Consider the following 22241-nt stretch of genomic DNA (forward strand, 5'->3'; position numbering starts at 1 on the left):
AGCTTATAATGTCAAATTTGATATCCTTTTCATGGTTTTTGATCTGCAACAGGCTGAGGAAGCCTTTGTTTTACACAAGCGGCATCTATGTCATAATATGAAAATTCACTGTAGGAGTAATATTCGGGGGCATTGTACTTTGTTGGGTCTGTAGTTTGACTTGCTGACTTTGGTGGCGGGACAGGGGGTTGAGATTGGTTAGTTGTTTCTCCACTTAGATTTCGACGCATTGATAGACTTGTCAGTAGTCTTGCCCTCACAGCAGGCATCAACTTGACAGATATATTTACACAGCTCAACATTGTGGCAAGGAGCTTATAAATTAAACTTATTTTATTACAGTGCTGCTATTAACTCTGAAACATTCAATTGAAAGAAAATATCTTAAAGGTACATTATTACTTATTAATGTGTAAATTTAAACTTGTTTTAAATTGCATAAACCAAGAAATGCTATTACACTGGTACATTGTACATATAATAAAAGTAACATGTAAGGTATTAATACAATGTACAATCTTATTACTGTATTTCACAATCACTTTATAAATAATGTTCCTGATATAAGTTGCACAGCACAACACCAAAGAGATTAACTTCTTCTGGTTCTGGACTTTGCGTTTTAATCCCATTGATAAAACACAAGTACAAAAGTCGAAAAGTACAGCAACCTCTAGCGCCATAAGTTGCATTAAAAATATATCTGTACTGTAGGGGACAAAACATGTTTCACGGTTCTAGAGGCAGTTAAGGTACAAGGGCAGTATCAAATACACGTACAGTATCAAATACAGTATCAAATATATTGTTATTTAGGTGAAATGTGAATATTTTTGGAAAGACCATGCGTTGCTAAAGAACAGGCTGCATAGTCTTTTGGTTAAGAGTACGATTTGTATACAGATTTGTGTATCACATTGCTTTCAACTTATAGACGCACAAAATGCATCATACTAATGGATTGTCCAAATTGTTAAAATGTTTAAGGAGACATCTCAATCTGTAATCCATCTACATTTGCTCTGCGCAGGTACTCTCCCTGCACTGAATATCTAATCGCCGGTATTGCACCATTTCCTGACATACGCGGTACGCGGTAAGAGCACATAATAATGTTGACACACGTCGTTCGTTTATGGAAAGGAATCTTGCTATCGTCAAACCAGAGATAAATGCAGCATGCGGTTATAAAAGACAGCGGTAAAACGCCTTTCTCAGAAATGGCAGAAAAGCGTGGGAACAATCAGAACATTAGGGCGCTACGCGTTTTACCGTAGGCTTTTTTAATCCCTTTTTCAAGCGACCTTTTTAATTTCAGCACTTTATATGCACCGCATTAATTGTGTAGCCATAAGAAATTATAAACAGTTTTAATCATGGTACAATCAAGAACTGTGCTCTTACTATACCCGTTCTTATCGTTGTTGGACTTCTTTGCAACAGCTATCATATTAGCACATGGCAATAACTGGAATCTGTTACTTAAAAGCGCACAGCATTACTCGTTTGCATCTTCGTTTGTCGACTTTTGGATTTTCCCAGTTATAAAAACTTCATTTATAATTGGCGCTAGTATTGGGATTTTGAAAAATCCTGAACATGGTCCAAAAAATTGCAAAAAAACTGAATGGCTAGTGGTCACTGTTGCTTGCGTCAATTTGTATTTTGCGTGCATCAAAATGCTGGTATTTTCCCATGACACATCTTTTGTTGTTGGCCCAAACTTATCTTGGTTTTGGGTCTTATTTGCTTGGAGCAATCTGGGTGCTCTTATTTTTCTAATAGAGTGGCATTTCTTGTCTAATTTAAAACTCTCCCCATCGAGGCAAATCAATGTTGAGGCACCTGAAAATGAAAAACAGAGCTTGCTAGGAAATTCACATGAAGGTAAAGTGTAACATCTTTGAAATATTATATTTCATTTTGGCCACTATAAAATAGATCTTTCAAAAAACCCTACAATGTTTAATTTTATGTGTATGTACTGGTTCCAACCAATATTTCCTTCACAGGTTATGGCAGCCTTGCCAACAATGGGTCCATTATTAATGCTTCTACCAGTAACAGCAGCAGTAATAGTTCTAGCACTACAAGCTCTCCAAGTAAGCCCAAAAAGGATTCAGATGACAAGACTTTTATTGAACTAGCAAGCAGAGCTACAATTGGTAAAATGATGTCCTACAGTTTACCAGACTGGCCACTTCTTCTTCTGGGTTCAATCTTTTTGGTGGGCGCAGCTGTGGGACAAATATTTCTCCCATTATATGTTGGACGAGTCATTTCAGGTATAAATAAATGATTTGTGTTTGTTGGCTTTTTTGTAACATTCATACATTAAGGTACTTTGCCCAAAATTCAAGGTCATTTTGTATGGTCCACTGTAAGACCCCACCCATATTGAATATATAGAATTTCATTGTATTCCAATCTGCAAAGGCATGGTGTGGCAACCAAATCATACTTGCTTTGGTTTTTACCTTTCTGATTAAAAATGTTATTATTATATTATTCATAAAATATTTGTTTAAATATTTTAGCCCTACCTCATTTTACGATGTTAATAAATGAGTAGCAAAGCGCGGTATGTGCCAAAGTTTTAAAAACACAGGCAGCGGTAGTTGCATAATTCCATAAAAACAAATCTAATTCATTAGAATATTGGTTGTAAAATTAACTAATAGTAAATAATAAGGTGAAAAATTGCATGGTAGGCCTGCCCACCCTGCTACCCTAGATTCGGTGCCTATGCCAAGTGTTCGTACAGTAATGTATGCTAACATCAAACTTTAAGAACTGTATACTTCTTCACTTTGTTTTTTGAATGGTCCTTATTTTTCTTATTTTTATTACAGCTATTGTGCAGCCTGACAGACAAACCCAATTTACCAGTATAATCTTCGAAATGGCTCTGATTGGAATTGGTGTATCTATCTGTGCAGGTCTCCGAGCAGGCTGTTTGATGTACTACATACAGCGTTTGAATATAAGGATAAGAAACTCTCTTTTTAAATCAATTCTGCATCAAGAAATCGGATTTTTTGATGAAGTGCGAACAGGTAAAATCTTTTTGGGGCGTAGAAAAGAAGTCTCAAAAAAATATTTTTTAAAACAATTAAGAAAATGCTAAAACATATATGAAATTAAAGTATTAGTTATGTACTGAAATAATATTTCAGGCATTTGAATGGTTGACATGCCCAGTTGAGATTTTAAAATTAAATTAGGTACATTACTGTGTAATAGCCTGTACTTTCTTCAGAAATATTAATTATAGAATGCAAGTAACGTGTAAAACAAAGAATATTGCAATTATTTATGCCAGAGCTTCTTAAACTGAAGTATATATACCATTTTTACATAAACCACTGCATATGAATGATATGATATATATATGGCCGTGGCATAGTGGTTAGCCCGCCTGCCTATAACCCAGAGGTAATGGGTTCATGGCTTGACGCTGCTACCGTTGTGGGCGTAAGTGTCCTCGGGCAAGACACTTAACAGCAATTGCTCCAAATTATCAGCCACACGTAAAAAATAAAATAAAAACTCCAAAAAATAATAACCGACAAAGTAACATACATGGTAACTCGTAGGCCGGCACGAGGTGTTAAACCCGTGTGATAACGACTGTCATTTTCCGGCCACGCGAGGATAATGTAAGTTACATTCATTCATTCTTTACATTCATTATAAGTAAGTAGTTTGAAAAACCCTGATTTAGATGATATGAGCCCAGCAACATTTACTTTCAAATCTGAATAAGTTTTAATTAGGTTTTATCAGTGCGACACTGTGTAGTATTCTATACCTACTGCATTAATTCACTAATGCAAAAACATTTGACACAATTACCCTTTTTTAAAGGTGACATTACGTCTCGTTTAACATCTGACACAACAACAATGAGTGACACCATTGGCCTTAACTTTAACATATTCATTCGAAGCATGATAAAAGGTGTTGGTGTATGTATTTTCATGTTTGCACTGTCTTGGAGGCTCTCTGTTATCACCTTTATGGGCCTACCAATGATTTTTGCCGTTTCTAAAGTGTATGGAAGCTATTACAAGGTATGTAGGGCATTTTTTTGTACTTTAATTATATAATAGTATTGTAGGGTAGGGAAAGACGGGTCACCTTTACCACTTTATATCCAAATATCCTGATTGTGTTTTAAACAATTAACAACAGTCTATCATCTATGAGAGTGGTCAGGATACGGTTTTATAATTATTTGAATGTTCTTTGTTTACCACCAAATGGAACACTAAAATAGAATGAAAAAGTGTCCCATCTTCTCCCACCCTACTATATAATAATAATTTATTTTATTATTGCTATATTATATTATACAAAGTATGAGACTGTTTAGTACTTAAAGCCCTACTGTAACAAGCACTTTTATGTATTGATATATTTTAGCAATACAACCAAATAAACAAGATTGATAGAAAAATAAATAAATAAATTAAATGTAAAATTGTATAAACTTTTTTGATGGATTTAGTGGTTTTAAATAAATTTTAAAAAATGTGATTTTTTTTGGAAAATAAAATGACCTTTTTTGTGTTTTTTTAACAGAAAACTCAAAAACAAGTTCAAGATAGATTTGCAAAAGCTAACGAAGTTGCTCAAGAAGTTTGCTCATCTATGCAGACTGTTAGGAGTTTTGCGAACGAAAACGGAGAAATTGCTCAATATAAAATACGACTGCTTGATGTATTGAAAGTGCAGTTCAAACAAGCAGCATCATATTCAGTATATGTTTGGTGCTCACAGGTAAGATTTAAATGATAAAAAAGCAGAGAAATTATGGAGTGCATAGGATGCTAATATCTGGAACAGCCAGGCTTTTTAATTGACACTCTTTTCCACACTTTTTTATAGCGTGTTTTAACAATTTTGCTGTTGATTCCCTTCTCTTCTTTCTTTAAAAAACATGATCTTCACTATCATATTCAAGAGATAAATAAAATTATATTATTGGAATGTTATAGGCTGCTGAAGGCTGTGCAACCCAATTTATTGGAATATTTTCATAATTTTGCAAAAAAAAATGTGATTTTAAAAAAATGTGACAAATGCAGTATTTTTTTCTGTGTAAGGGTGTTATTTCTATAGACACCCTTATAGCACAGTAATAGCTGTTTCATGCCTAAAACTGGAATGCTTGAATATGAAGTTCGCCCTGTTACAAAATTCTTTGCTATAGAGTATTTTTATGCCTATGCTACTATACATACATGAAAAAAAATTATTTTATTGATAATTTTTTGCATTTTTTTTATAATTATATTTTCAGGTTTTTGAGCAATTTTTAATGGTGTTCACTCTGTGGTATGGTGGACAGCTGTTGATTTCTGGTACTCTTACATCTGCTCACTTCATTGCCTTTATTCTATACCAGGAGGAATTGGGAGAATGTTTCAGCGAAATTGGGGATGTATATACTGGTAAAAAATTGCTTTCTAGTATGTAGCTTGTTGCTTGCTTTGTCCTCATGCCAGGTAATGGGTTCAAGGCTTGTCGGTGCTACCATTGTAGGCGCATGTGTCCTTGGGCAAGACACTTAATGGCAATTGCTCAAACCCAGTGGTCACTAATGGATTGTATAAATTCTCAGCCATACAAAAAAAAACAATCACCTACAAAGTTGCATTTGTTGTAACTCGTAAGCGGGCACGAGGTGTATGAAACAGAACACCCATGTTATAACAATTGTCGTTCACGCGAGGATCAAGCAAGTCGCAATTATAATTATAATCCTAATTTACTTTAATTTATCATTTTGTTCTTCCAGGCATGATGCAAGCTTTAGGAGCCGCTGAAAAAGTGTTTGAACTTATCGAGAGAAAACCTCGATTAAGTCTTGAAGATGGAACAGAACAGCCAACCTACATTGAAGGCCGTATCTCATTTAAAAACGTATCATTTGCATACCCAAGCAGGCCAGAACAACCAGTGTTAGAGGTAGAATTACTAAAATAAGAGTGTGTTCATACCAACTGTCCAAATAATTTTTTTTGACTTTTACTAATTGCAATTTTTCTAAGTATAGACTCAATTTTAATAACTGAAAACTTAATTTTACTAACTGAAAACTCATTTTTTTAACTGAGAACTTAATTATACCAAATCTACTGAATACGCAATTTTTCTAATTAAAAACTCTAATTTTTCTAACTGAAAAGTCAATTTTACTAACTGAAAATTTAATTATACTAACTCTACTCAAAAAAAAGTTTTTTTTCTAACTGATAACTCTAATATCCGCAGAACATTTCATTTGAAGTGAACCCTGGTGAAGTAGTGGCGCTAGTAGGTCCCAGTGGAGGAGGTAAGTCATCATGTGTGAAACTGATGCAGAGGTTTTATGAACCAACATCCGGATCAGTTCTTCTGGATGGGATGAGTGTTAGCTCTTTTAAACATCAGTTTCTGCATGAACAAGTGAGTGTTTTGTGTTAAACGGGTAGCAACCCCCATGTTTGCAACGGTGAATGAATGAATGAATGTAACTTGCTTTATCCTCGCGTGGCCGGAAAACGACAGTCGTTAACACACGGGTTTTCGGGTTTATCACCTCGTGCCAGCTTACGAGTTACCATGAATGTTACATTGTGGGTGATTATTAATTTTTTGGGATTTTTTTCAATTTTTTTTATGTATGGCTGATAATTTGGACAACCCATTAGTAACCACTGGGTTGGAGCAATTGCCGTTAAGTGTCTTGCCCAAAGACAAATAAGCCCACAATGGTAACAGCGACGAGCCTTGAACCCATTACCTCCGGGTTGGCGGCAGGCGCGCTAACCACTTTGCCACGGCACCGGATGCATTTATCTCCTCGGGACAGTGGTCAGCACGTCTGCTTAAAACCCCTTAAGGGTGATGGGTTCAAGGCATGTTGCTGCTACCGTAGTGGAAGTATTTTTTCTCCAACCCAGTGGTCACTAATGATTGTCCAAATGGTCAGCCATACATAAAAAACAATCATCCACAAAGTTACATACTTGGTAACTCGTGAGCTAGCACGAGATGTTTGAAACAGAACACCCGTGTTATAACGACTGTCGTTTTTCCGGCCACGTGAGGATAAAGCAAATTACATTCATTCATGTGAGATTTTGTAATGCAAATATTTTCTGTTGTGCAGGTATCCTTAGTGGGACAAGAGCCAGTTCTATATGCACGTTCTATCAAAGAAAATATCATATATGGACTGTCTTCTGACCACTACACGGAACAAAGTGTTTTAGATGCATCAAAACTTGCAAATGCTCATAATTTTGTAATAGCCTTGCCAGACAGCTACCAAACTGGTAAGTTTTCAAAAGTATCATTTTTAATTTAAAATTAATAGGCCAATTCTGGCCTAAATTTGCTGTATGACTTGACTTATACAATAGAAACGTTTGTAAAGTTATGAATTTAAAATGTGCAAAAAATAATCATAGAAGACTTTTATGCTTTGGAAAGTCTAACCTCATTTTTCTAACGAAAAACTGCAGAAAATTACGAACAAAAGGGAAAGGATTAAAAAAAATCATAAAAAATGAAAAATTCCCACTAAAAATTAAAAAAATTCGACTAAAAGATATCTTCAAAAAAATTCCACTGAAAAAAATTGTCACTAATTTTTCAATTTGAATATAGAAACTGGTGAGAAGGGCACACAGCTTTCTGGTGGGCAGAAACAGAGAGTGGCAATCGCCAGAGCTTTAGTTAGAAATCCAAAAGTTCTTTTGCTTGATGAAGCTACAAGTGCTCTTGATACAGAAAGCGAATATTTGGTAAGTAGTGGTGAAAATTTTTTTTTTATTGTTTAGATGCAGTACTAAATAAATGTAACTTATTTACCCTCGCGTTGCTGGAAAGTGTCAGTCGTTATAACACGGGTGTTCTGTTTCATGCACCTCATACCCGCCTACGAGTTACCACTTATGCAACTTTGTGGGTGATTATTTTGTGGGGGGATCCTGTTAGAACCCGTAACCTCTAGGTTAGAGGCAGGCGCGCTAACCAATGTAATACACCTGGTTTCATACACCGCGCATCCGCTTACAAGTTACCATGTGTGTAACTTTGTGGGTGTTTTTTTTTCTGTATGGCTGACAATTGAGACAACCCATTAGTGACCACTGGGTTTGAGCAATGTTGTTACTATATCAATAGTAGACCAAATTCTTGTATTCAAAAACTAATCCATTTGACATAAAATGATAAAACAAATTTAACATATGTTAGATATGTATACAGTAGGATTGGGGAAGATGGGACACCTTTTCATTCTATTTTCTAGTCCCATTAGGCAGTAAACCAAAAACATTCGAAGAATTATAAAATCGTATACTCACGACTCTTACAGACCGTTGTTAATTGTTTAAAACACGATCAGGATATTTGAATATAATGTGCTAAAGCTGTTCTGCCTCCCCCACCCTACTATATATACCAAAAATATAATAATTGTTTTTAGGTGCAAGAAGCTTTGGAAAGAAGTAAGTCACACAGAACGGTGTTGCTTATAGCTCACAGACTCAGTACAGTTGAAAGAGCTGATCGAATAGTTGTGATTGTAAAGGGCAAAGTTGAAGAAGTGGGAAGCCATACTGAGCTTATGGCTAAACAAGGGACTTACTATAATCTTGTATACAGGTAACATGAAAATTAACTTTAAAACATTGAGTGTATGAAACCGTTTAATAGAAATGATTGAATAAACGTAACTTGCTTTATCCTCGCATGGCCGAAAAACGACTGTCGTTATTACACGGGTGTTCTGTTTCATACACCTCGTGCCAGCTTAGAAGTTACCGCATGTATATATGTAATTTTGTGGGAGATTTTTTTTTATGTATGGCTGATAATATGGACATCCCATTAGTGACCACTGGGTTGGAGCAATCGCAATTAAGTGTCTTGCCCAAGGACACATACATCCACAATGGTGCAGCAACGAGCTAAATGTTTCATTACTATTTTTATTTGTTTTTACAAAAAAAAGGATTTTTTTACATCTTACAGACAACTACATAACGTTTCTCAAAAAACGGGTGACGAGTCTAGTGACAAGGCCGTTGACAACGAAGGCGTCACTGAAACATTACAACCCTCTAGACGCACAAATAGTTGGATACGACACCGAAGCATCAGTCGTGATTCTTCTAGCACTACATCTAGTAGTAGTGTAGGGTCTCCAGTGTTTGGTGTCTAATTGTTTCTAACATTGCTAACAGAGGTACCCAAACTGTGTAGTAAGGTGGAGTAGGATGAGACACACTAATATGGGGTAGAATGGGACATGTTTTAAATTTTTCCGTCCCATTTGGTAGTAAGCACATTTTTCTATAGAATTATATACCGCAGGAATTTGGTCACAATCAGGAATTTTTTGATTTAGATAATACTGGTATTCTTTCTTTCCCCACAGTACTATATGTCTTGCAAAAATAGGCTAATATGCTAAAGTGTGTCTCATAATAAATGTCAAAATATAAAAGTTTAGAAATTTACCGGTAAAAAATAAAAGTTTAGAAATATGCCCTAAATAATATTATTTTAATGTGTTATAGGTCTTAAAAGTTTAAGAAGTTCCACCCAAAGGCTTTTTGAATACTAAGTAGGAAAAATATTTTGGACATTAGGTCAAATTCTGCTAATTAAAATATTACAAAAAATGTGATAAATATAAAAACACCAAATTTTGGGTTTTTAAAAACCTTACCAAGTCCAATTTTCATACTTTTCAATATGAAGCTAAACTTTGAGATAACTAGCCAATAAGACACTGTACTACCTAATATTAACCTAAAAAAATTTTTTTTTTAGGTTTTTTTTATTAAAATTACATATCTGATAATTTGGTGCAGAGTAACACTACTTTTACTCTGTTCACTGCCGTGCTTTTGGATTTTTATTAAAAGAGAAATATAAAGAGATAGTTTTGTTATTTTTATTTATTCACCTTAAACCAGCGGTTCTTAAACTTTTTTGTATGCTTTACCCTTTTAACAAAGATGCTTGTCAGATTTACCCCCAATATGTAATATGGCGTTCATTTATTAAAAAGCGGAAATAAATAGTTGAATAAATAAATGAATGTAACTTACTTTATCCGTGCGTGGCCGGAAAACGACAGTCGTTATCACACAGGTTTAACACCTCGTGTCAGCCTACGAGTTACAAACACCTCGTGCCAGCTTACGAGTTACCATGTATGTTACTTTGTGGGTAATTATTTTTTTTGGATTTTTTTTATTAATGGCTGTTAATTTAGACAACCCATTAGTGACCACTGGGTTGGAGCAATTGCCATTAACTGCCTTGCCCAAGAACACATACGCCAACAATGGTAGCAGCGTCGAGCCTTGAACCCATTACCTCTGGGTTACAGGCAGGCGCGCTAACCACTATACCACGGCGCCGGACTAGTTAATCAGTTATATTTAATGCAACGGGTGTGCTTGGTTTTTGGATACGGGTTGTTCATATCTTTTAAAGTACTACAATTAGCACATTTTTTTCTGTCCCGTCAACGGATATGGATTTTGATTGGTAGCTTATTTACCCTCTTAATATGAGGAACGCATCATACATTTATTTATGGCTTGATTTATTTTTAACTGTTTGTTTATTGCAGCAAGAGAATTTAGTAGGTATATTATGAAGTGATTAAATGTAACCTGCTTTATCTTGCGTGGCAGGAAAAAGACAGTCGTTATAACACAGGTGTTTTAATGGGTGTTTTGTTTCATACACCCCGTACCTGCTTACGAGTTACCATGTATGTTACTTTGTAGGTGATCTTTGGGGAAAAAGGTGTTCTGTTTCATACACCTTGTACCTGCTTACAAGTTACATTTTTTGGCGGGGAATTTTTCATTTTTTTGGTATGGCTTAAAATTTAGACAATCCATCAGTGACCACTGGGTTGGAGCAATTGCTGTTAACATAGGCCTACAATGGTAACTGCAATGAGCACCACTTTACCATACAGGTCACACTTGCTCAAAAATAATGCAAAATTAAAATAGCAAGATCAAAGAAAACAGTCTTTTCCTGTTCCTGATAACTCATTTATTTTCCATGAAACACTGTATATCATTGAATCACTCAATCAAATATTTTAATCTATATTAAATATACTAAACGGTATTCAAATAATTTCATTTATATCAATAGTATTTACTTACACAAATTTAGTGTTAAAATTTTGTATAGATAAAATTTACGAAAAACATTGTCACAACGATTGCCACAAAACAGTGAAGAACGGACTGAAATTCATTCAGAAGTTAAGAACATTAACTTATATTAGAAAAGTGTGTTTAACTACATTTAGAACAGCAGGCCAGATTATGAAATTTGAACTATTTTAAGACAGCACAACAAAAATCATTATATAATCAGATAATATATTATGTAACAAAAAATTCCCTGGATTTTCATAAGTTCTACATATATATATATATATATATATTATAAATATTACTTTACAATTTTTTCAAAAAAATATGTTAATAAAATTACCTGCTATTATTACATGCATATAATATATTAAATACCAAATTACATTTTAGCCGAATAATTTTTGTGTTTAAAAAAATCAAACTAGATAGAAAAAAAGGTATTTTACCATTTTCCAAAATGTAACGAATCAGAAAATGCCAAATTCGGTTTTAGCTTAATAGATAGAAAAAAAGGTATTTTACCATTTTCCAAAAAATAACGAATCAGAAAATGCCAAATTAGGTTTTAGCTTAATAAATTAGACTAGATAGAATACACTGTAGTAAGAAATCAAAGAAAGGTCAATAATAAATACAGCTAATACCAATGAAGATTAAAAGCTCCAGGTAAAAATACTGGTTCTACATTAAAATCTGTTAAAAAAATAAAACAGCTTTTAGCATAAGAATAAGTTAAATTCCATTTAAAAGGCACAGAGTATTTACAAATGCTATAACAGTGAATGCTTCATTAGAAGGAATGCATCAGAAATCAATTTTCTAACCATTTCAGAGCCTTGATTATATGATAAGATATCCTTTAACTCTTTGAATTCTCTGAAAGTGTGTAAACAGAATATTATATTTAATTACTTTGTTAAAGCCAACAAAATCAACATTTAAAAAAAAAAAAAAACATTTTTTACATTCATTCATTTTTTCTTGCTCATCAAAACAACTGTTTAAAAAAAATAAGTATACACTGTATTAGGGTGGGGAAGGTGGGACACCTTTAGCACATAATATCCAAATATCCTGATCGTGTTTTAAACAATTAACAATGGTCTATGGGAGTCGCGAGGATATAGTTTTATAAATATTTGAATGTTCTTTGTTTAAAACTAAATGGGACGAGAAAATAGAGTTAAAGGGTGTCCCATCTCCCCCAACCCTACTGTATATATTATTATAAACCTGGTTGAATTTCTGATCTGTTTTTTTCCCACCACTCATCAAAGTGTCGTTTTTCGGCTTCAAGCTTTTCAGGATCTTTGCAAAACACTTGAAATTCGCAATCCTAGGACAAAATAACAAAGTTAATGAATAGGGAATTTAAAAGAATGCAAAAGGGCTTTATATTTTATACTTATTTCTAAATTTGCAAAGAAAAAAAAAATTTAAATGTGTTTCTTAAAAATTATTTTCCACAAATTATTACTTAGTAGCAACAGTGCAATACAGGAATAGTTTTTAAATGATCGCACAATGCTGATAAACCTAAGAATATGTTGGTGTACTAATTAAAATATACACAATTTTTAATTGCAAAACAACAGGTGAACTCAAACAATTAAAAAAAATTCACTATAAGTTAAGATTATGTCATTTTCAAAACTATTTAAAAATTAGAAAAAAATTATAAAAACAACCAAACACACCTGAAAAACATCTGGCAACAATTTAGAAACTTCCTCTTTTTTCATTTGAAATGGTTTATTAGATGTTTTTGAGTAAAACATAAATGCTTCACAAGGGTTTTTTTCTTTCATTCCATAATCGTATCTTTTAACCTGATTTTTTTAACAATTTAAACATATTGTCACATTTCAATCACTAAACAGCAAAAAATATCGAACCAGTATTAGCATTGGGCATTGAACCTGGCATCCTTTGGCTATGATGCAACTCCAAGTCCTAACCTAACCATATATTCACTGTGCCAGACTATTTTTAAATGTCGAAGAAACAATTTTTTCAAACAATTTTTTTAATTTAAAAAAAAAAATTTTTTTAATTTAAAAGAAAAAAAAATTAACCCAAAAAGTAAGCCTAAAAAGTAAGACTTTTAAAAAAAAGTTGAGGGGAACAAAATTCATAACAAGACTACAACTGCAAGAGTTAAATTATTTTCAATTACTGACTTACATTTACATGGTGCCCGCGTTTTTCTTTGAATTCTTCTTTAATTTTCTTCTCATTTTCCTTTTGCTTCAGTACAAAAAGTTTATATTTAAATTAAATATATATATATATATTTAAAATACAAAAACATGTATATAAATTTAATAGTTCTATAAATGGTTTTTGCTATACCAAAACTAAAAACAGAGACAAAAATACATAAAAATATTCTCAAAACATAAAGAACAAATATCTTACAAAATTTATAAAAAAAATATTAATTATTATTTATAAAATAAATAATTATATTTACCTGTTTAGATGTGCCTGTGAGTTTCTTGGTCCCTATACACCGATAAAGGTTTCGTTTTTGAATTCTTTTTAAAATTTCCTTTGCTTTCTGCATGTCTGCATGACAGTTATTTTTTGAATGCAAGATCTCATGAAAAACCTAATATGAAAATTTTGTTAAGACTTTTTTTAATTAATTCTTAAAACATTTTTTAAAGAAAAGTTTACAATTTTTTGGAAAATTAAAATTTAGGGGATTAAAAAAAATAGCAAATTTTAAAGGCCTTTAGTTGGATTCTGTATTAACTATAAAAAAAAAGAAAATACAAGTTAGTACTTGGTCTAAAATCTACATTATTATCTGAATAGCAGATTAAATGACAGCCTAAAATTGCCGTTTGCCACGAGTTTCAATTAGATGTAACTTAGAATAGCCAAGAGTTGCCATAAAACTTACATGGTCTGTTAGCTTGATAAAAGCTGAAGGTTCGTTTACACATTCTGCTATTGTATATTCTTTCCCATCTTTCCCACAGTATTTAACATGATCATTTGCTAATTCCATAGCATCACATATCCTAAAAAAAGAGAAAATTTAGAAAAAAAAAAATAAAAAAAATATTATTTTTTTATTAAAAAAATAAATATTATTTTTTTATTAATTTTTTATTTTTTTTATTAGGTTTTTGGTAGGTAAGAATTTGTAAGATATTAATGGTTAATGGTCTATAGAAGAACATAAAAATCCAATATTAAGCCATTTCAAACATGCAACATTCATGCAGAATTAAAAAGACCATGCATAGTAGAACATAAGATACATAGAAAAGAAAATGATTTAAAATGCTATTTCTAAAAGACTGCAGTTATAGCAAGGATCTGGTGCTACGAAAATGTAACAGACAAAAATCAAGTCCAACCAATTTTAGTAATTGAGATTAGATTTCAGCTAAATGGCATTGTCAGTCTTTTATTCAAATGGAAATCTCAAATTTGTTGTTTCCTAGCACCAGTGTGTTGTCTGTTGTAAGAACTTCCAAGCCAGAATTCATACAAAACTGCATTACCATGAAAATAGTGTATAACATTATCATTGTATTGAAATTTATAATCAAATTTTTTTCCGGTCAAAATTTTTGACTAATGATCATAGAATCAGAAATTATTTAACAAATTCAAATTACAGAAATTCTGACAATCTATAGAATTAAAAAAACTTGTTATGTCATTAAATTGGCAATAACTTACATAGTTTCAGTTATTGTGCTCAAAGTGTGCTGATAAGCTTTGATATGCAGAAGGCTGCGTACATGGAATAACTCATACAAATTGTGGCGTTCCTAAATGAAAATAAACACTTTGTTTGTTTTACACCAGTGGTTCCGGAACTGTGGTACGTCCACTACGAGTGGTACGCGAAGGTCCCCCAGGTGGTTTGTCAAAAACTCATTAAAAAAAGATCACAATCACAAATGATTTTTTAGTGATTGTCATAACCATCATTTTAAGTCACATTGATTACAAAGAGCGTGATATTTCATGCTGTATTCTCTACTACAGTAGTTCCCAGCTTTTTTAAATAAATGCACTGTTTTACGCGCATACAAAGTATTTTTGCTTATCTATCTATACAGGACTTTTGCGTTTGTGTTGTAAATTCTCGCCGAAAATTTTTGTAAATAATCAGTTTTTTTTATTTAACATTCACAAGCCTTTGGTATGTAAGTGGGACGAGAACGCTGCATGAACCAAAAAGTGGTTCGCGAGTAGATCAAGTTTGGGAACCACTGTTTTATAGAAAATAGAATGTAAAAACCCGATCCCAACAAAATAAAAAAATCGAAAAATATGATTTTTTATTTTACTATTAAAGGGAATAGTGTGATATAAATTGGTTTTACCTCTTTTTGACCCTACTTTACCCCTACTTTACCCCATGGTTTATTAAAAATATACAACAAGAAAACTAAGAAACATAAAATCGATAACTGTTGTCAAGGACATTACCAAAGAAAGGTCCAACTCTATTTGAAAATAATGCGGGACAGGCAGACAATACCATTATATAAACACACATATAATACACCCAAAATGTGTCATACAAAATTTCACTGCCAAGTTGTTTTTTTTCAAAATAAGGTGCCATTTTTAATGAATTTGGTTGCCAGAGCTTAAACTATAGTAAATCCAGTGGTGCACCCAGGAAGGCTATGGCGTCGCAGGACCTCTTTAACCCCCCCCCCCTTCATTTAAAATTTTCCCGCATTTTATTTTTTTCTGACTGCGTCACAACACATACCTGTGAGAAATGATAGCATGACACTGATAAAACACCATACATGCAGATGCAGCATAACCAATATTCATGTCAAACACACATTCCATTAATAAAACGCCCAGACTCACATGGTTTCCACAGAGGTTTTGGTTTTGTGTTGATAAGCAGACAGATGCAGCTTAGATCGTATATGAAACAACTCATACAAGTTTGAAGCTTCCTAAAAATATTAGGGAGCCTATAGCAGTGGTTCTCAACCGGCGGTCCGCATGCCGGTCCGCATGCCGGTCCCTGTCAACTTTTCTGTCGGTCCGCCAAATATATTACAATCTTATATCTCAATTGCAAAATGCAAGATGTTGAAGTCATTGATTAAAGAAATAAAACATGAAACTGATTTAGAACTTTGTTAGTTTCGTAATTTGCGAAACTGTGACCAACATAGAGTTCATGGTCTACTTGACTCTACTTTTTTAAAGGTTCACTTGTCCGCAAAATTGTTTCAAAATTTCACCGGTTAGCACGCAAAAAGGTTGAGAAACACTGGCCCATACCCCAATAGCACGCGAAAGCAAAAAAAACTGCAGCCCAATTTAAGTGATAAGCAGCAGCAGACGTCAATGCTTAACTTTTGAGGTCAAAGTACCCATAATAGGCTATTAAATTGTTTAAGCATTTATACTAAGGACGTTTATTTTCGGGGTATAAACGCATACCTTGCATACCCATGTTAGGCGCCTACTGCAGCAGAGAAAATCCAAATTATTGGGGCTCTAAAACCAATTTATATCACTTCTTTCACCACAACTAAAATAAAAAATTTCGGAATACATATTATCAAATATGTTGTAGCAAATTACTTTTGATAATGGTGTAGTAGCTTTTTGTAATTAGAAAGCAAATTGGCAAGTAATAGAACAAATGTACGATACCTTATCTCTGACGCATATTTGACGTACACCGTCCACTTTAAGGACTTTTAAATGGTGCATGAAACGTATATGGTCGAAACTGTTTTTTAAGCCCAGGTGGTGGCAGTCACGAGCCAGGTAGTCCCATTTGTCGACATCTACTTTGTTTATTTCATTTGAGACAATCTAAAAATTGTAGAACTTGGTAAAGAATTGATTTTTACTTAAAACACACACGAATAAGATTGCTATATTTTGACAAAAAATGAAGAAAACTGACTGCCAAAGATGCAACGAACTTTAAAATATATAGGCTATAAACATAAAATGGTAGCAAAATTTGGCAATTAGGAAATACTGTGTGTTTTTTAGAACAGTGAGTGTAGCACATACCTGATAAAGAAAATGCTTCTTCTTATCTCTTCCCACATATTCCTGAAATGCATTGCATTTTATCAATTACACAACAATTCACAAAATAAAATAAAGCTTTAGAAATAAAAACAAGCATCAAATTAATTTCGTAGCCATAAAAATTATGAATAGCCTGCCAGTTTTACTAAAACATACGAATTGAAAATTATTAAAATAAGGAATGAAACTAACTGCTACCACCAATTTGCCTGTTTAGTAACTTACCTCCATCGCAGTTAATTGATTTTAGAAAAAATATTTTCCTAAAAATATTTTTTTCAACCGAGCTTCAAGGTTCTTGACAAGACCTTACCCATACAGAGCAAAAACATATATATATAAATAGTTATACCTTTCCAGAGGGTCCTGTTATCATCTCAGTGATGAATTGAAAATCTGATCCCGTGACGTCTGGTCGAATATCAAGTCCATATCTGTTAGCTTCTTTTTGAAGGTCGTTATCATTTATCATGTAGCGAAGCATATCACGTGACCCAACCTCATGCTGTTTCATATGAAAAGGTATAAGAAAATGTCATACCATTTTATTCTAACAGAATGGTTTAAAATTATTACCAATTGTGTTTTGAAGATACTATAGCTGTTTTTTTTACCTCGTAAAAACAAATTAATTTATGTGGAAAAAGTTTACATTGTGAACTTCACAATATATGTGTATTAAATATTAAATAGCATCGGTCAAACTACTTGAAATGCTAAATAGGCATTGACAGTTTGCAAAACCATGTGAAATAAATCTTACCTATTAGTATGTTTATTGATTAATGCAGTGCAGAAATTCACTGCCCAGCCCAGGTTTGACACCTATGGCAATTTCGAAACATTTGATAAAATGTTGTAAAAAATATAAAGGTAAAAATAATGATATGTTAGTACAGTAACTTACAGTCCACTCTGGATCATTTGATTTTCGAAATAATGGCAGAAATTTCAAATCGAACATATGAGAGAACGGTCCATGGCCTTTATTGAAAAAAACAATGTAAATATGAATAAGTGATAAGGCAGTTTTATAATCATATTACGAAATTGAGCAAGTACTTTGAATACATAATATTAAAATGCCAACAATTGTTAATCATTAGAGCAATTACATCGCAAATATTATTAGGAACTAGAGGATTTTGCGCCATAAATAACCCAATTAAGCTCGCTAGTTAAACAGAATTAGATAAATTAGCCTATAAAGCAAACATCACAAATCATAATCGCCAGGTGTAAATCAACAGTAGCCAGGCAACCAGATGGTGCAAACAGCACTTTTACTGGAACCAGTGGCGCAACTAGGGGGGTTTTCGTCCCTCCATATTTTTATGGCTGCGCCACTGACTGGAAAAGTTATTATACAACCAAGACCTACCAAGGTCATGGCATAGGCCAGCAATTTGAACACACAAAACATCCTTGTCATCTATATTCAGATCACTTTGTTTTCTCTTTAAAAGTTTAACCAGTTCCCCAGCAAGATGACAAGTGCTAAAAATAAAAGCATACATATATATATGTTTTGTTACATAATTTATTAAACGTAATTACGTATTTATATATATATATAAATAAATGGGCGTCAAAACTCAGGGTGTTTCCACCCCAAAAGCCTAATCCGGGGTGTCGAAATAGGTCTGGTCACTCTAGTTTTTCTTAAACAATGTTCCAAAATGCACTAAAAGATAGCATCAAATACAACAAAAACACTAAAAAATAAATTAAAAATTAATGTTTAGGGTTAAGCAGAGCATAAAAAAACATCAAAAACAAAGGTCTTTGGCTTTGGTGCATATACTTGAATTTTAAATGTGAAATTTAAATATAAAACTACCAATCTACGTTGTTTACATTGCAATTATCTTCTCAGACACAGCATTTAAAGAACACATTATAATAATTAGTGCATTAATCAGACAATTTAAATGACTGTTGTAAGTGCTTTAACTAACATATTATTATTAACTATTATTATAATTTACCCCTATAGCCATAGGGCACAAAACTAAAATGGTTATAAAACATCATTTTAAACTGATCCAGGCTATACATTAAAGAATGAATGTAACCCACTTATCATCGCGTTACAGGGCACCGACAGTCGTTATAACACGGTGTTCTGTTTCACACGTTTCCTGGTGCTTACAAATTACAGTAGTTACCACATATGGAACTTTTTTAATCGGCTGCATTGACGCCCACATACGAAGAGGCAAGAAACGTGTGGGCAATTTGGAGCAATTTTCACTATTTTAAATTTCTATACATAGTTTCATCATACCCCTAATACCACACTAGAACTAACAATTTTAATAAAAACCAGTTGGTGGTAACATCTTCAGCGCACTGTATTTATGCCTGAATGCAAAAAAATGTTTTGATTAAAACACTGTAACACCCCATGGCTTTACAGTTTTAGTTTCAGAAATTTTAGAACCGATATTGGTGGTACATCGTTTCATAGGCATGCGGTCGACCTATACCGGCCTTTCCAAATTTTATACCGAACGGCGCCAAGATATTTTGCGTCGAAAGCCCCAACAAATACGCTTAAAAATTTTTCACTTAAATTTGTAAAAAAAATTCTTCCAACTTTTTAATCCCATTAATATAATACTGATAACATTAAAAATAAAGTCTTCTTACCCAATGCAGTGTTCAAATCTGTTGTGAGAAGCTCCAGGGTATACAAAGTAATTCCCGCCCAACTGTTTTATGTTTCGCAGGCGTTGGAATTGAGGTGTGTCAATAAATTTGACCAGCAATGGGTGTAATTTGATGTGACCATGAATTGGGTCGTTAAAGACCTTCAAAAAATACAAGTTGTAAACTAAGTAAAAGACAGGGAATATTATTAATTTTTGGTGCTAGTAAAGAATCTCCCCCCCCCCACCACCTTATTTGTAAAAAGGCTTGAAAAGTGATTTACTGGAATTTAGCATTTTTTTGTTACCAAAACTTTCACATTCTTAGTAATATTTAAAATATATTGGTATTATATAAGCTATATATATGTTGTTGGTAATAATACATACCCCTATAGTAGTTAAGACAAATGGTATTACTTCGTAGCAGCCTATTTGAAAATGCAAAACAATGTTCTATGACAATTTTATACGTTTATAAATTAAATATGTAATAAATTATTTACTATAGCATTACTGACACAGTCTTTATCAATATATACCGTCTTACCTTACTCTGTGCTTCAATCTCTTCTGTCGATGGCATTTTAGAACCTAGGTTCGACATAACAAAACCACAATACTTCGCTTTTTAGCGAGACGACCACACAAGGCAAATTTTGTCGGTGAATGAATTCGAAAAACCCGGGGTTGCGGAATTTAAAGCACTATGTATATGATATCTATGATTTAAAGAGGGAATTTTTATTACGTCATAAATATCTAAACATGTTTGAATATCTATGATTGTTACAGTTGTTGTATAGGATTGTTAACGGGACGTGTTTAACAGGTTTTCGTTATCATTTGTCCGGCGCTGTAGCACAGTTGGTTAGCGCGCCTGCCTCTAACCCAGATGTAATGGGTTCAAGGCTCATCGCTGCTACTACTATTGTGGGCGCATGTTACCTTGGAAAAGACACTTACGGCAAATGCTCAAACCCAGTGGTCACTAATGGATTGTCCAAAATATCCGCCGTACGTAAAAATAAAAAAGCCAAAAATAATACCCCACAATTAAAGTAACGCTCATGGTAACTCGTATGCTGGTACGAGGTGTATGCAACAAAACGATGTGTTATAACGACTGTCTTTTTCCGGCCACGCGAGGATAAAGTAAGTTTCATTCATTTATTCATGTTTTAACAAAAAATCCCGTTAGGTTTAGACGCCCTAGTTTCACGGCCTACCGCTAGAGCTATACCTCAATCGATAAAACGCTGTAAACAGACTGCAATGAAAACAGCAGTACATGCATAAAACTTGGTCTAAAAGCAACACCAAAAACCCAAATATAGCTGTTCATAGTGTCAAGCCAGAGAGAGAACTGCCATGATTTCTAGGAGTTCTTATACTTTATTTAAAATGGGTTGTTGTTTTTTACAAACCTTTTCCATCAAGGTAGCTATGGAAACTTGAATGAATGAATAAAACTTGTTAACCACACCTGGCGGGCCAACGACAGTTGTTATCACACGGGTTTACTGTTTCAATGTTTTCTTTGTTTGGTGTTTCTTTAGCTTAAACCGTTGCCGTCATATAAAAATAGTCCTTATATGAAAATGAATGTAGCTTGCTTTATACTTACGTCACAGGAAAATAACAGTCTTTATAACACGGGTGTTTTGTGCAATGTTTTCTTTGTTTGATGTTTTTTTAAAGTAAACCGTTGCCGTCAGGTAACAATGCAAATTTGAACGAATAAATATGAAACTTGTTTATCGTCGCCTGGCGGGACCACGATAGTCGTTATATGAAAAAATAAATCTAACTTGATTTATTCTCGCGTGACAGGAAACAGCAGTCTTTATAACACAGGTGTTGCGTTTTACACATCTAGTGCCCATTACTTGTGAGTTGCCAGCACGTATGTAACTTTGCGAGTAATTCTGCATTTAAAAAAATAGCTGTACCCGGAGTGCCACCTTACGACTTAACACCGCAGGCCTACTTTGTGGTTGTGATTTTTTCTGATGGCTGACCAACTTCACAACCAATTAGTGACCACTGATTTCAAGCAATTGCCGTTAACTGTCTTGTCCAAAGTCATCAACACCCACAACGGTTGCAACGAAGAGCGCTGAATCTATAACATATTATAAGGTTAGAGGCAGGCACGCCAATTTGCTCCTCTAAACACCTACGCGCGAATAACGAGAATGGTGCGAACAGCGCTAACACGATTTAGGGAGCATACATAAAAAAGTAAGAATAAGTGCGAACAGTTCGAGCTATAGTTGGTGTTTTGAAACTTTTTAATTTTCAACTAACTTTTTTCAACTTTCAACTAAAATTATTTGAC

General features: G+C 33.5%; 2 protein-coding genes across 5 annotated transcripts in view; one reads left to right on the forward strand and one right to left on the reverse strand.

Annotated features, from left to right (window-relative positions):
- Positions 1–20643, reverse strand: part of LOC149727023 (deoxynucleoside triphosphate triphosphohydrolase SAMHD1-like) — a 51138-nt gene extending 30495 nt beyond the window's left edge. The window contains exons 1-14 of one of the 3 annotated variants that reach the window (XM_089889976.1): positions 20451–20643; positions 19902–20062; positions 18631–18746; positions 18157–18233; positions 17602–17754; positions 17229–17270; positions 16857–17021; positions 16053–16144; positions 14104–14224; positions 13669–13806; positions 13380–13442; positions 12893–13024; positions 12429–12531; positions 11060–12071 (exon numbers count right to left, since the gene is read on the reverse strand). In XM_089889976.1, coding sequence (XP_089746102.1) covers positions 12055–12071; positions 12429–12531; positions 12893–13024; positions 13380–13442; positions 13669–13806; positions 14104–14224; positions 16053–16144; positions 16857–17021; positions 17229–17270; positions 17602–17754; positions 18157–18233; positions 18631–18746; positions 19902–20062; positions 20451–20507 — 1437 coding nt within the window. In that variant the 5' untranslated portion in view covers positions 20508–20643 and the 3' untranslated portion in view covers positions 11060–12054. Of the gene's footprint in view, positions 1–11059; positions 12072–12428; positions 12532–12892; positions 13025–13379; positions 13443–13668; positions 13807–14103; positions 14225–14894; positions 14987–16052; positions 16145–16856; positions 17022–17228; positions 17271–17601; positions 17755–18156; positions 18234–18630; positions 18747–19901; positions 20063–20450 lie in introns of those variants that run through there. The other 2 variants (XM_089889974.1, XM_089889975.1) reach the window with 2 other exon arrangements.
- On the forward strand, positions 1303–11774 carry LOC149727029 (ABC-type oligopeptide transporter ABCB9-like). Of its 2 annotated transcripts, XM_089889961.1 has the most exons (13): positions 1303–1887; positions 2013–2285; positions 2853–3056; positions 3868–4073; positions 4585–4782; positions 5306–5456; positions 5804–5973; positions 6280–6453; positions 7160–7325; positions 7660–7796; positions 8483–8661; positions 9031–9244; positions 9579–11774. In XM_089889961.1, the coding sequence occupies exons 1-12, from the start codon at positions 1377–1379 to the stop codon at positions 9218–9220; spliced, it is 2559 nt and encodes an 852-aa protein (XP_089746087.1). In that variant the 5' UTR covers positions 1303–1376; the 3' UTR covers positions 9221–9244; positions 9579–11774. The 2 variants fall into 2 exon arrangements, with proteins under 2 accessions (XP_089746087.1, XP_089746085.1); XM_089889959.1 differs by having other exon boundaries at positions 1304–1887; positions 9031–11774.
- Positions 20644–22241: the final 1598 nt, after the last annotated feature.

This window comes from Ciona robusta, chromosome 12, assembly GCF_009617815.1.
Source record: "Ciona robusta chromosome 12, ASM961781v2".
Classification (NCBI taxonomy): Eukaryota; Metazoa; Chordata; class Ascidiacea; order Phlebobranchia; family Cionidae; genus Ciona; species Ciona robusta.

What these genes read in the sequence shown, in the direction of transcription:
- LOC149727029 (XM_089889961.1), top strand. Translation starts at nt 1,377, where the DNA reads ATGGTACAATCAAGAACTGTGCTCTTACTATACCCGTTCTTATCGTTG. An exon ending in TATATGTTTGGTGCTCACAG is followed by an intron (nt 4,783 to 5,305) that starts GTAAGATTTAAA and finishes TTATATTTTCAG; the next exon opens with GTTTTTGAGCAATTTTTAAT. An exon ending in ATCAGTTTCTGCATGAACAA is followed by an intron (nt 6,454 to 7,159) that starts GTGAGTGTTTTG and finishes TCTGTTGTGCAG; the next exon opens with GTATCCTTAGTGGGACAAGA.